At 59.3% G+C, this 12965-nt stretch overlaps 8 protein-coding genes across 8 annotated transcripts; 5 read left to right on the top strand and 3 right to left on the bottom strand.

Annotated features, from left to right (window-relative positions):
- On the bottom strand, positions 1 to 877 carry OT_ostta01g05130 (unnamed product; the record flags this gene model as incomplete). The annotated part of the gene is made up of 1 exon (XM_022985451.1): positions 1 to 877. A coding segment is annotated over one exon (877 nt), but the record flags the coding sequence as incomplete, so codon positions are not given.
- A 37-nt stretch (positions 878 to 914) lies between these two features.
- Positions 915 to 1736, top strand: OT_ostta01g05120 (Nucleoporin Nup54, alpha-helical domain; the record flags this gene model as incomplete). The annotated part of the gene is made up of 1 exon (XM_003074515.1): positions 915 to 1736. The coding sequence occupies one exon, from the start codon at positions 915 to 917 to the stop codon at positions 1734 to 1736; it is 822 nt and encodes a 273-aa protein (XP_003074562.1).
- An 86-nt stretch (positions 1737 to 1822) lies between these two features.
- On the top strand, positions 1823 to 3340 carry OT_ostta01g05110 (Pentatricopeptide repeat; the record flags this gene model as incomplete). The annotated part of the gene is made up of 1 exon (XM_003074514.2): positions 1823 to 3340. The coding sequence occupies one exon, from the start codon at positions 1823 to 1825 to the stop codon at positions 3338 to 3340; it is 1518 nt and encodes a 505-aa protein (XP_003074561.2).
- Positions 3341 to 3534: 194 nt separating this feature from the next.
- OT_ostta01g05100 (unnamed product) lies at positions 3535 to 4566 on the bottom strand (the record flags this gene model as incomplete). The annotated part of the gene is made up of 2 exons (XM_022985450.1): positions 3535 to 4400; positions 4521 to 4566. 2 exons carry the CDS (start codon positions 4564 to 4566, stop codon positions 3535 to 3537), a joined length of 912 nt encoding a protein of 303 aa, XP_022838324.1.
- A 148-nt stretch (positions 4567 to 4714) lies between these two features.
- OT_ostta01g05090 (Diacylglycerol kinase, catalytic domain) lies at positions 4715 to 5791 on the bottom strand (the record flags this gene model as incomplete). The annotated part of the gene is made up of 1 exon (XM_003074512.2): positions 4715 to 5791. One exon carries the CDS (start codon positions 5789 to 5791, stop codon positions 4715 to 4717), a length of 1077 nt encoding a protein of 358 aa, XP_003074559.2.
- A 205-nt stretch (positions 5792 to 5996) lies between these two features.
- Positions 5997 to 6821, top strand: OT_ostta01g05080 (Metridin-like ShK toxin; the record flags this gene model as incomplete). Its single annotated transcript, XM_003074511.1, has 1 exon — positions 5997 to 6821. One exon carries the CDS (start codon positions 5997 to 5999, stop codon positions 6819 to 6821), a length of 825 nt encoding a protein of 274 aa, XP_003074558.1.
- Positions 6822 to 7063: 242 nt separating this feature from the next.
- Positions 7064 to 11773, top strand: OT_ostta01g05070 (Insulin-like growth factor binding protein,N-terminal; the record flags this gene model as incomplete). Its single annotated transcript, XM_022985449.1, has 1 exon — positions 7064 to 11773. The coding sequence occupies one exon, from the start codon at positions 7064 to 7066 to the stop codon at positions 11771 to 11773; it is 4710 nt and encodes a 1569-aa protein (XP_022838323.1).
- A 228-nt stretch (positions 11774 to 12001) lies between these two features.
- Positions 12002 to 12761, top strand: OT_ostta01g05060 (Mss4-like; the record flags this gene model as incomplete). Its single annotated transcript, XM_022985448.1, has 2 exons — positions 12002 to 12439; positions 12753 to 12761. 2 exons carry the CDS (start codon positions 12002 to 12004, stop codon positions 12759 to 12761), a joined length of 447 nt encoding a protein of 148 aa, XP_022838322.1.
- Positions 12762 to 12965: the final 204 nt, after the last annotated feature.

Genomic DNA, 12965 nt, shown 5'->3' with positions numbered 1-12965 from the left:
TGTTCGGTAGCGCGACGCCGGCTTCGAGTTCTGCCGGTGGTCTGTTTGGCGCTGCGCCAGCGGCGTCGACGGGCGGAGGATTGTTCGGTAGCGCGACGCCGGCTTCGAGTTCTGCCGGTGGTCTGTTTGGAGCGGCTCCCGCGGCGTCGACGGGCGGAGGATTGTTCGGTAGCGCGACGCCGGCTTCGAGTTCTGCCGGTGGTCTGTTTGGCGCTGCGCCAGCGGCGTCGACGGGCGGAGGATTGTTCGGTAGCGCGACGCCGGCTTCGAGTTCTGCCGGTGGTCTGTTTGGAGCGGCTCCCGCGGCGTCGACGGGCGGAGGATTGTTCGGTAGCGCGACGCCGACTCCCGCGACAACGAGCGGTGGGTTGTTTGCCAGCACGGCTGCTTCGAGTCCAGCGACTACAGCAGGCGGTTTGTTCGGTGCGGCGCCCGCGGCATCCACAGGCGGTGGTTTGTTTGGAAGTTCGGCGCCCACTTCGAGTGCAGGCTTATTCGGAGCCGCTCCTGCGGCTTCAACGGGAGGCGGTATGTTTGGAAGCGCAGCTCCCGCCTCGAGCACGAGCGGTGGTTTGTTCGGGAGCGCCGCACCCACCGCTACGACTAGTGGTGGGCTCTTTGGAAGCACAGCTCCAGCTTCGAGCGCGGGTGGTGGTTTGTTTGGAAGCGCGGCGCCAAGCACGCCGAGCGGTGGTCTATTCGGTGCGTCCGCAAGCGCGGCTCCCGCGACGCCAAATCCATTTGGATCCACTCCGTCCACCTCGAACGCTTTGATCGGTGGCGGAGGGGCCGGCTTGTTCGGTGCTGCGCCTTCTCCCTCGGCTGGCGCCTTGACGACGACGCAACAGCCTGGTGGACTGTTCCAGCGGCCCCACATAGAGGAACATCCGTCGTCCCTCGATCCCTCGCGCGAGATGCAGGAGATAATCAACGCGTATAACCCGAACCATCCGGATTACAAGTTCCGCACTTACTTTTACAACGTCGTGAAGGATCCGCGCATGCGCGTCAAGCCGCAAAACGTAAGCGAGCGCAAATGGCGCGAACTCTTGGATGCAGTCGGGGGGGAGAACAATCCCGATTGCTTGTGGCCGGTCCAATACGATGGTTTTGAGGGGTTGATGCGGCGTAAGACAGAGGCGTCGACAGAGATCAAGGCGCAGGAAGAGTTCGTGCAAGCCGTCGAAACGGCGACGAGACAAATCATGCAGTGGGCCAATACAGAGATGACCAGACGCATGCAGAACATCAAGAATAAAGCTATGGAGCATCAGCACAGACTGATCAAGGTTTTCCGCGCGATAAACCAACAGCAGATGAAGAGCTATGCGGACGCTAACGGTGGGGCGACGCCGCCAGTTTCCGCAGAGGAAATCGAGCTCCTGAACAGATTCAAGGATCTCAGCAAGCGCGTGAACCGTTCTGCCGCGTCACTTCCGCGACGCGCCGAGGCCCTAGCCGCGGCTGCACGCCTGCGGCAAGACATTGCTCCCGCCGACGAGATCCAAATATCCGACGAAGAGAAGAACAGAATTATGGACGTCATCGAAAAGCAGCGAGCGCAAATCGACGACATTGAGCGTCAAATAGAGGAGCGTTTCGCCAAGCGCGAGGAGCTCCGCGCGAGGCGCGACGCCGAACGGAATGACGCCGCACAACGCCATTCATCCCCGCTCTCGTCGTACGCTCTCGCCCCAGCATCGTCGCTCTTCTCGCAGCCATCGCTCAGGCGATGACGGGTGTAACCTCAAAGGAACTTCTTCTGTGACACTGTGCACGCGCGCACGCCCCCCGCACACCGCGCCCCGCTCGCGTCTTCAAAATGCCCCTGGACGAAGAAACCCGCAGACGTCTCGATGCCGACGAACCCGCGCAGAGCGCGCGAGACGCGTCGTTCAAGCGCAAACGCGGCGCCGAGCGCGCCAACGGCGCCGCCGGCAAAAAGCGCGGCGGCGACCCTTTCGGTCCCGCCGCCGTCGCCCGTCGAGCGATCGACGCGGCGTGCCAAAGAGACGAGTTCGACGCCGCCTGGAAGACGTTCGAGGAGGCGCGAGAGAAAGAAGGGACGTACACTCTCGCGCCGCACTCGTGTAACGTGTTGTTGCACATGTGCGCGGGCGGCTCGGGCGCGTGGACGAGCGGAATGGCGAGCGCGGAGTGCGTTCGAGGAGATAAGGCTGTGGAGATCACGTCGTACATGGAGAAACACGGGATCGCGATGAATGAAATGAGCTACACCGCGTTGGCGCGCGTGCGAGCGGCGAGCGGGGACGTGGACGGAGCGCTCGAGGCGGCGGCTCTATGCAAGGAGAAGAAGTTGACCCCAAAAGTGCGGACGTACGCGTGCGCTTTGCACGCGTGCGCGCGAGGCGGTGATCTGCGAAAAATGGAGAGGGTGGACGCGATCATGCGCGGCCACGGATTGTTGCCCACCGAGTTGGAATTCATGGAGATGTTAAAGGCGTATCGTATCGCAGAGGAGTTCGACGCGGGTTTCGACATGTTACGTAAGATGCGCACGGAGATTCGATGCCCGAGCGATGAAATGTGCGAGGAGCTACGAGTGTGGTTTGGTGCCGCTCCGGGATGGTGCGTCGCGGACGAAGTGAGCGTGGACGAGGCGGGAACCGCCGTGGCCGTGCTCGTCATGGACGAAAAGCGCATCCAAATTCAGCTCAAAGCCATCAGCTTGACAGAAGACGAACGCGAAAATCTCCTTTCAGGCATAGCAAAATTAGCGTGCGAACGGGAGGCCATCTCTGAGTTCGAAAACTTCATGAACTGGCTGAAAGGAAAAAAGGATGGCATGAACGCCGTTGTGGATGGCGCGAACGTTGGGATGTACAACCAAAACTTCTCAACGTCGGGCATGAACTTCAATCAGGTTGAGAAAGTGCTCGAGAAGCTTCGTCAAAACGCACGAGAAGGAGATGCGCCGCCGATGGTGTTTTTGCATCAACGCCGCGTCGAGAACGGACCGGCGCGGAAGCCACAAAATCAAGAGCGCCTGGCTAAATGGGATTCCGCGGGCGAGCTCTTCACCACGGCGCACGGTTCAAACGACGATTGGTATTGGCTGTACGCCGCAGTTCACGCTGGTGATAAGGCTGTTCTCGTCACCAATGATGAGTGCAGAGACCACGTTTTCCAAATGCTCCCGGCGCCCAAGTTATTCTATCGCTGGAAGGAGCGCCATCAAGTACGCTTCTCCTTCACCACTGGCGAGGTCGACCTTGAGTATCCAGCGTTGTTCACCACTTGCATGCAGGAAGCGGATGATGGCTCGTGGTGGATGTTCCCTCAGGAAGACGATGGCTGGCTGTGTGCGTGCAAGCAATGATGCTCGCGCGCGCGATGCCAAGGAAATATGAGAAGTCGCTGAGGTAGAGGATTAAAAAATCGGGGTAACAATGAACACAAACTCTCGACTAGTGGTCTATACACCGCTAACCTCACGGTTGCAGTTCTAAGCCGAATAGAATAAGAATAGTAACAATCAAACTGAATCCATGGGGAAAAATATGCGCCATCGATTTACGCGGCGACGAGCTCTTCGTCAACAGAAGCTTGGCCATCGAATTCCTCCACCACCTTACCGGCCGCCTTCGCCGCCAAGTTTCGCGCGTATTCGCCCGCCGGGTAGAACGCACGGTGCTCTTTGCCGAACGGCACCCGAGTCTTCGGCATCCAATTCTCCGGCTCAACATACGTGCCCATCATGTGGTCGACGAGCGGGCAGCACACGTTGTAGTTGCACTGGCCGCTCATGACGTGGTGACCGGTGTGGTTGAGGTACAGGTAATCGTAGTACTTCGAGTCACGGTATCGGTTCAACCAAGCGCCCGAAAGACCCTCGGACATCGGGATCTCGTTCAGGCCGTGCATCGCCGGATGGAGCGAGTTCCACACCGCGGCGTGCACGAGCGTGGACGTGGTGATGAGCGCGGCTTGCGCCACGAAGCCGTAACCCATGATCGAAAGCACCGGCACACACGTAATGACCATTTGACCGAGCATCAAGCCCGTGACGTCCCAGTTAAATGCTGTGCCGCGGTACTTGTTACCGACCAAAATCTTCGCAGGTTCGCTCTTCATCCACTTATCGTCGACGCGCAAGGACATATCATCCAGTGTCTCGGCGTGATGCTCGATGTGTCCTCCGCCACCAATCTTCGGCGCCTCCTTCTTCCCCGTGAGTGTGCACCATACTTTCTTGAGCGTCTCGTTCTTGTTGAACTCGGCGTGTTGGTAGTACCGGTGCGTCACGTACTCATTCGCCGAGACGAGCGCGTACATCGTCGGCGCCGCGAGCACGACGCGCGCGACCTCGAACGCGGACGCCGAAGTCGCAACACGCGCCCGTCTGTTCGTCTTCGTCGCGCTCTTCGCGTTCGTCACGCCTGCGTCGTCACGAACACACGGAAAGATTACGTCAGTCTGGTCGTCCCGCCGCCGGTGACGTCACGGTCGTCGTCGTCACGGTCGTCGTCGCGTCGCGCGGAGCTGGGCGCGACACGCACGCTCGGCGAACAAAGCGCTCGCGTTTCTCGCGCTCACGGCGCGCATGATGGTGGAAAGGTCTCGTGCGGTGGAGAATGTCGCCGCGTCGACGGATGTTTGGATAAAAGTTGAAAAAGTTGAAAACCGCCCCCGGGGGGATGGGATATTGGAACCGCGCGACGGCGACGCGCGAACGCGTTGGCGTCGAGCGCGTTTAGACTAAGGTGGTGAAAGCACCCGGTAAGACGGTCAAGTGGATCGGGGTCGGGACGGTGAGCTCACCGTCAATGCCCACGCGCTCGCCCGGGGACTCGGTGCTCAGAGAGAGACGCTTGGCGCGCACGTATTTCACGCCCGCGTCCTCGACGTGGCCGCCTCCGGATTTGGTGGCGTCGAAGAGACTCTTCGTGCGAAGCATCGAACCCTTGTCGCAGACGACGACGTCGAAAAAACCATCGTCGAGCTCGGCGAGGGGGGTGAAGGCGAACGCGCGACCGCTGCAGCGAGTGTTTTGGGCGAACAGCATCAAGTAATCGTTCGTCTCGCTCGCGATTTCTCCCTCAAAAGATTCGCTCACACCGATGGTGCCCTTGTTTTGCTTGTTGAGCAAGATGTGCCATAATCCAGCGACGTCGTATCGAAGCGGTCCCATCCATCGCATTCCCTCCGCGGTCTCCGCGGCGTCTCGCGCCATGCCCCAGGTGACGACGTTGACGGAGACGTGTTCGGCGCCGTCGCCGTCTCGTACCTTCACCGCGTCCACCTTACGACACTTCCCCGCGTCCACCTTCCCGAACGCGTCCTCGATCGTCTTCACTCCTAAGTCTCTCGCGTAATTATTCCCCGTCCCGCACGGGAAAGCCAACAGCGCCGTCTCCTCCGTAACCGTCTCGCCGTCGCTCGCCCGCTCGATCCATCCCTGCACCGCCTCACGGAACGTTCCGTCCCCCCCCACGACGCCGACGACGTCCACGCCGCTCAAGTCCGCATCGCGAACGATCTCGACGCAGTGTCCCACGCCCGTGGTCTTGACGACCGAACACGCGATGCCTCGCGCGGATGCCATGCGTTTCACCTCGTCGCAATCCTTCCCATCTTTCGCCCCGTTCGCGACGACGAGCATGGAATTCACCGTAATTTTTCGCTCGAGCGCGGCGTTGGGATCATCGCGAAGCGTTCGCGCGTTCGCTCGCGTCGAGGCGTCCGGGCGGAGCAAGGGAACGCCGCAGAAACGCATCGACGCGCGGTCGTTCAGAAAGTTGTGCGTCAGTGAGTGACGCGCGTCGTCCATGTTCGCCGCGCCCGCGTCGTCGCGTCGACCGCGATCGGCGCGAACGCGAAAGTTTATTCGTCTCGCGCTCGCGTGCGTCGTCTCGTTCGCGTTCGGGCGCGCGTCGAAGGGGAGCGTGTCGAGAGATGGGTCGATGGAATCGTCTTCGACATCGTCCACGGCGCGAGTGAACGCGCGCCCGACGTTGTCTGAGACGAAAGGGGCGATGGGAGACGCGCGTGTGATCGCGGTTGAACCCTTGTCTTGGTACCCGAGGGCGTTTGCGCTGAGAAATGCGCTCGATGAGACGGAGATGAGAGCAATCTTGGCGCTCGCGCGAACGCGCGTCGCGAGGAGCACGGTGATCGATAGCGAGTCTGGGAAGAGCGTGGTGAATCCAATTCGGACGAGTAAGCAGACGTTCTTGTCTAGGAACGATCCTGTGGTGCGTAAGGTGTTGGAGCGGATGAGTTCGGTGACACACCTGCCGTGGTATCACTGCGAAGACTTGCAAGTGCTCGAGTACTCGGCGGGCGAGAAGTACGACGCGCACGAAGACGTGGGTGAAGAGGGTACGAAGAGCGGTGATCAGCTCAGTAAAAATGGTGGCAAGAGGGTGGCGACGATACTTTTGTACCTGGAGGAACCGGAAGAGGGTGGGGAGACGGCGTTTCCCGATAGCGAGTGGATCGATCCCGAGCGCGCGAAGACAGAGACGTGGTCGAAGTGCGCCCATAGGCGCGTGGCGATGAAACCCACGCGCGGCGATGGATTGATGTTTTGGTCCGTGCGACCGGACGGAACGATCGATCACCGTGCCCTGCACGTCGGGTGCCCGCCGACTCGCGGCACAAAGTGGACGGCCACCATCTGGGTCCACGCCGACCCGTACAACTGGATCAAACCGCCCGACCCGGTCCCGACCATAGGGTGCGAGGATAAGAGCGATCGATGTCGCGGCTGGGCGAATATCGGAGAATGCGATAAGAATCCGTCGTTCATGCTCGAGAATTGTAAGTGGTCCTGTCGCGTGGACGGGTGCGACCATTAGAGATAGGTAAAGAGGCGCGCCAAAGCGGCTGACCCATGAAATCAAAAATCGAAAACAGCCCGCGGCCAAACAATCGCATCGCCGTCCCGCACTCGTCCGCGCGTCGCGCTCGACCACCGGTGGACGTCGCGCGTGAGATGCCGACTTTTTAACCGTCTCGTGCTCGTCTCTGGGCGTCGCGAACGCGCACGACGCCCGAACGTCGACGCTCGAGCGCGGTCGTTGGCGAACCGACGAAACCAATGTCTCGGTGTTCGTCATCTGCGTGGGCGCTCGTAGCGCTCGTGTTCTCGCTGGTGACGTTGACACGCGCCGTACCGTCGGTACCGTCGTCCTCGAGCGCGACGGCGACGGCGTACTCGCGAACGACGTTGAGTTTCCCTGGGACGGCTGACGGTTCGGGGGACGCGCTGGAGACGATAATAGTAGGATCGACAGATCCGGATTACGGGACGTTGTACACCGATGAAGGGCTGACAACGACGGTGTCGACACTGGGAGTGACGACCGCGTGCGCGAACGCGGGGAATGTCACAGGTCGAAGGTTGACTTCGCAGACGGCGTATTACGTAGCGCCGAACGCGACGGCGACGTGCGATACGACGGAGACACGAAGAACGATCGTAACCTCGTTGACGTATCGGTTGATCGATGGTGCTGGGAACTGCAGCGACGAAAGCTCCATCAATATAACCGTGAAGGTGTTCGATGCGAGCTTGTCGAGATTCGTGCGAGCGTGTAAAGCGATGTGGGTGACGCGCAGCGAGGACATGAATACCATAGACGCCGTAGATTGGTGGAACCCGAATTTAACGCTGCCTCTCACCGGTACGGACGCGGAGAATAACGGGCAGTTTATGAAACAGGCAAATTCGAGCTCAGTCGTGTACGGCTGGGGCGATAACGGAATGAAACAGCTCTCGTTGGGAGACGACATTTCGAGGACGTTTCCCGAAACGAACACAAATTTTGCTCAAGTGAAACAGTTCACCTATATCGCGGCAACATTGTCTGGTGAAACGGTTTTTGGCATTGAACACGAGTCCGGATATGTATGGGGATGGGGATACGACGCTCGTAGGGTATTAGGACTCGAAACGGTAACTCCGAGTGCATCGACTATCGCTGCACAACCCGTGCGCATTGGGTCGCTCGCCCTTATCACGAAACTCGCCGCGGGAGCGTTCCACGTCGTCGCGATGACCGAAAGTGGTAAGGTTTACACATGGGGTGCCGATGATCTTGGTCAACTTGGTCGCGGTTGGATGCCGGGGATGCTGCAGAGCATCAAATCTGAGGCATTCAAGAAGAGTAAATCACTCCCGGCGCGAGTCGTTAACAACGGATTCCGAGGAGTTGTGACCGTAGACATCGCGTCAGGAGAGTTTCACACCCTTGCCTTGACGTCTAGCGGTGATATTTGGGCGTGGGGAAGCAATATTGAGGGTCAATTAGGTCTCAAGCCGTGTGAAATTAGCAAATATGGAAATGGATTAGGCGAGTGCAGAGAAAGCGCACCAGAGATGCCATACACAGATTCACCGCAGATTGTTGCTGTTGGAGCCAACGTCAAGTTTGCAGCGATCGCGGCTGGCGCACGCTATTCTATGGCCTTGACGGCGGCCGATGAGACGGGTGCTGGTGGTGGCCGCGTGTTTGCGTGGGGTTACGGCGAAAATGGTCAACTGGGTTTAGTGCTAGATGGCCGAAACGTGGAACGCGCATTAGTTCCACAGCCACTAACAACGTTAGGAGACGAAGTGATAGTGTTTATCGCGGCTGGTGAGTCGCACGTGGCCGCGATTGCGTCCACTGGGGAGTTGTACACGTGGGGCTCGAATACATTTGGGCAGTTGGGTCATGGTGACCGCGTGGACAGAGGTAAGCCCACGAAAGTCCAGATTCTCTCTGATGCGAATATCAAAATACATTCTGTGTCATGCGGGCGCTCCCACACCGTGGCCGTGAGCGACTACGGAGAAGTTTTCACCTGGGGGTCGAATGAGTATGGACAGCTTGGTACAGAGCCAAGACCTGCGGATGACACTGAGCGTAATATGACGTTGACTCTGAGAGGCTGGAGTCGGTCATCGAGTGTGTCTAGTCGACGACGTTTGTTGGCGGTGTACGGGTCGTCTACTACGTCCAAGACGATTTTCTCGGCTTTTTCTGACTTTCAAGACGCTAGCGGCCGCTCCGGTAGTTCGAACGCCGAATTGTCTGCGCTCGTTATGGGTGCCGCACGTCCATTCAAAGGTGGTTACGTATCAAAAACCGAACTAGGGCTGTACGGCGACATAGAGTATGTGGCCACGCCAGTCATCGTCGCGGCGCTGCAGCAAGTGACGGCGGTGGTCGCCGCGGGAGGATCGTCTTTCGCACTGCGACTATCGTGTAACGTTGGGTATGAACGGGACACTACGACTGGACGGTGCACAGCTTGTTCTGCTGGGAGTTACACGAATGACTTCACATCATTTGCGTGTCAGGCGTGCCCAGTAGGTCAGTACCAAGACGGACGTGCGAGCTCATCCTGCAAGCTTTGTGAGGCCGGGCAGTATGCCCAGACGACCGGGAGCAGCGCTTGCTCGTTCTGTGCCGCCGGCAAGTTCGTGCCGTTCGAAGGATCTTTCTCTTCCATCTTTTGCGAAGACTGTCCACGGGGCACAAAGAGTGTGGCGAATGGAAGTCAGACGTGCACACCTTGTGCGAAGGGTGAGTACCAGGATAGCATCGGTCAGAGCACGTGCAAAGTGTGTCCTGCTGGGACATTTAACGATCGCATGGGCTCGCAGCAGGAGGCTGACTGTGTCAAGTGTCCCCCTGGGACGTTCGCTGCGAATAATGGATCTGCAACGTGCACTCCATGTCCAGCCGGATTCGATGCAGACGTAGCTGGAGCGTCGGCGTGTCAACAATGTGCCCTCGGAAAGTACTCCCCTGGTGGACGACCGCAGTGCACACCGTGTCCAGCGGGTACGAGTGGTAATGTGACTGCGGTCATGACGTCCGTTGACGAGTGCGTGCCGTGCGCGTTGGGTTTCTACATGAACGCACCCGGAGCGGAGGCGTGTTTGTCGTGTGAAGTTGGCACGTACAGCGACACGCAAGGTGCCACAAAATGTACTCCTTGTCCGGTAGGGTACGAGGCAAAGATTGACGTGCGCAATGGGACCAGCTTAGGGCAGGCGTGTCAGGTTTGTGGGACGGGCAAGTACAATGCAATTGCAGGAGGCTCATGTACGGTTTGCAACGAAGGCACGTATCAGGATCAGACAGGCCAGAGCGAGTGCAAGAAGTGTCCGATTGGGAAAGAAGGATCCAGTGCGGGCGCTCAGTCGATCGATGACTGCGTGAACTGTGCCGCGGGCTATGAATCTAAGTATGAAGGTATGGTGAAATGTACTCCTTGTGCCATGGGCTTTTATGGCACTGGAGATCGTGATGACACCTCTGCGTGCCAACAATGCCCCGCCGGTACGTACTCACAGCAAATAAGCAGCACGACGATTGAGGATTGCGAAGAGTGTCCAGCGGGGTTCTTTTCGCAGGGAGATAAACCGTGCGAACAATGTCCTGCTGGACAGTACCAAGCGAATACAGCGCAGTCTAGCTGTGATTTATGTCCGGCAGGCACGTACCTGGAATCTACTGGCGCAAAAAGCGAAGGCGAGTGCTTGCCTTGCAATCCAGGTACATTTAGCGCCACAGCTGGCAGTGTTACGTGTACACAGTGTGCCGCTGGCTCGTACGCGGCGACTGAGCGCCTTGAAGCGTGTGTTCAGTGTCCTGTCGGAACAATCTCTACAGTTGTAGGGAGCCAGACAGAGGACGATTGCTTACCATGCCCCGCTGGCTCAACATCTGATGGCGAGGGAAAGACGACGTGTACCCCGTGTGCTGCTGGTTCGTATCGCACCGCTGAAAGTGCTGAGTGCGTTCCGTGCCCGGCGGGGACGTATTCTAACGTCCCAGGTGCGAGTTCGGAGGCAGCGTGTCTACCGTGCCCCGCCGGCTCGTTTTCAAACCTTGTGGGGCAAACTGTATGCACTCAGTGCGCCGCAGGGACGTATCAGGCTGTGTTGGGTAGCACCGAGTGCGTTGGATGTCCCGCCGGGACGTCCTCAGGTGTAGATGGCGCGGAAACATCGTCAACTTGTCAGCCGTGCGCCCCGGGAACATTTTCAGATGTAGTTGGATCGATCGTATGCGACAACTGCCTCGCAGGAACGTTCATGCCAACTGCTGGTAACAGCTCCTGTATCAACTGTCCCGCGGGAACCTACTCTACAGTCGAAGGAAGCTCCACCGCGTCCAATTGTTTACTATGTACTGCGGGGCAGTACTCGCTTGAGGCTGCGACGACATGCGCCGATTGCGATCCTGGGTCGTACGCGCCGAATCCGGGCACAGCCCTTTGTGACGCCTGCCCTGCAGGGACGTACGGTGAAGAGCAGGGTGGAACGAACATAGACGTGTGCCTGCCGTGCCCGATCGGTCGGTATTCGAGCATAGAAGGGGCGCAAGAGTGTCTCCCGTGCCCCGCTGGTAAGTTCGGGAACGAGACTGGTTTGTCAGAGTGTTACTCGTGTCGTCCGGGAACGTTCTCCACGGTCACCGGCGCGGTCACCGGCGACGAAACGGTGTGCACACCGTGTGCGACCGGTACCTCGTCTTTCCTGGGTGGAAAGTCATCGTGTACACCGTGCGACCCCGGTACCTATGCTGACGTCACCGGTTCGATAAACTGCACAAAGTGCGGTCCCGGCACGTACGGTATCGCCGTCGGCGCCACAAAGCTCTCCGCGTGCAAGCGCTGTCCGCTCTACCGCTTCAACTCCACCCTGGGTTCGAGCTCCATCGAGGATTGCGTCTACTACCACAGCGCGACGTCTCGATCATCAGTCATCGTCGCGTTCGCACTCGCCATCGTAGCCCTAGCCATTCTCTAGCCTTGTACCCACGCGCGGCGACGAAACCGCGCGCTCCGCGTCCGCGTCCGATCCGCTTGCCCACCCTCTGGATTACTTTACACCACCGAACGTCACACCACCGATCCCTCACACGCGGTCACCGCACCGTCGTCACGCATGCTCGCCGCGTGCCCGAACGTCGTTCACTCGTCGTCCATCTCATCTCGCGTCGCCGCGCGTCGGCGTCTTCGCACGAACGTTCTCGCGATGGCGTCGAACCGCGTCGACGTCGTGCGCGTGGAGAAATCTGCATCGGAGTGGAAATCCACCCTGAACGCGCAAGAGTTCCAAGTCTTGCGACAAAAGGGCACGGAACCGGCACGCACGGGAGAGTACGATAAGTTCTACCCGACGGAGGGACACTTCGTGTGCCGAGGGTGCGGGACGCCGCTGTACAGCGCCAAGGCGAAGTTCGACAGCGGCTGCGGGTGGCCGGCGTTCGATAAGTGTTACACCGGTGCGGTGAAGACGGAGGTTGATAACTCGTTCGGGATGCGGCGGGTGGAGATTATGTGCGCTGGGTGCGACGGACACCTCGGGCACGTGTTCGAGAACGAGGGGTTCTCGGCGACAATGGAGCGACACTGCGTGAACTCAATCAGCGTGCGATACGTGAAGGAACAGAAAGAAGCGGAAGAGGGCAAGGTAGTGGACGAAAGCGTCGCGTCGAGCGCGTTCGGGTTCGTGCAAACGCCTATCATGGCGCTGATCGGCGCGTACGCGCTTTCGGACTTGCTCGGGAGGGTGATGAACTTTTGGGCGGCGCGACAGGGCTGACACGTCGTCTAGGACGCGTCTAGGATGCGTTCGAATCCCCGCCACGGCGCCGGCGCCGGCACCGCCCGACATAGTATCATCACCGCCCGATTGAGACGATCGTTAATCGTCGCACTCAATCACCCCGACCGCCCGCAGCGGAAACCGCCCACTGACACGCTCCGGTGTCGCCCGAACGCAGGTCGTCTAAAATCTCGACGCAGCTTCGTCGACGCCGCCGCACGATCGCTCGCATGCGTGTAATACACCGACGCAATCTCTTCTCATCGTCACCGGTTTTACGTTGGCTCAATCGCCCCTCGTTCGCCCGCCGCGCCGCCCGTCCGCCCGCGCGTCGTTCCGCGATAAATATCTTCCAGTCATGTGAACCGACCGACAGGGTGGCACGCCGTGC

The sequence above is a fragment of the Ostreococcus tauri genome (assembly GCF_000214015.3).
Source record: "Ostreococcus tauri WGS project CAID00000000 data, contig chromosome 01, whole genome shotgun sequence".
NCBI classification, from domain to species: domain Eukaryota; kingdom Viridiplantae; phylum Chlorophyta; class Mamiellophyceae; order Mamiellales; family Bathycoccaceae; genus Ostreococcus; species Ostreococcus tauri.
The sequence above is the reverse complement of the archived record's forward strand: the minus strand, read 5'-3'. Positions and strand labels throughout refer to the sequence as shown.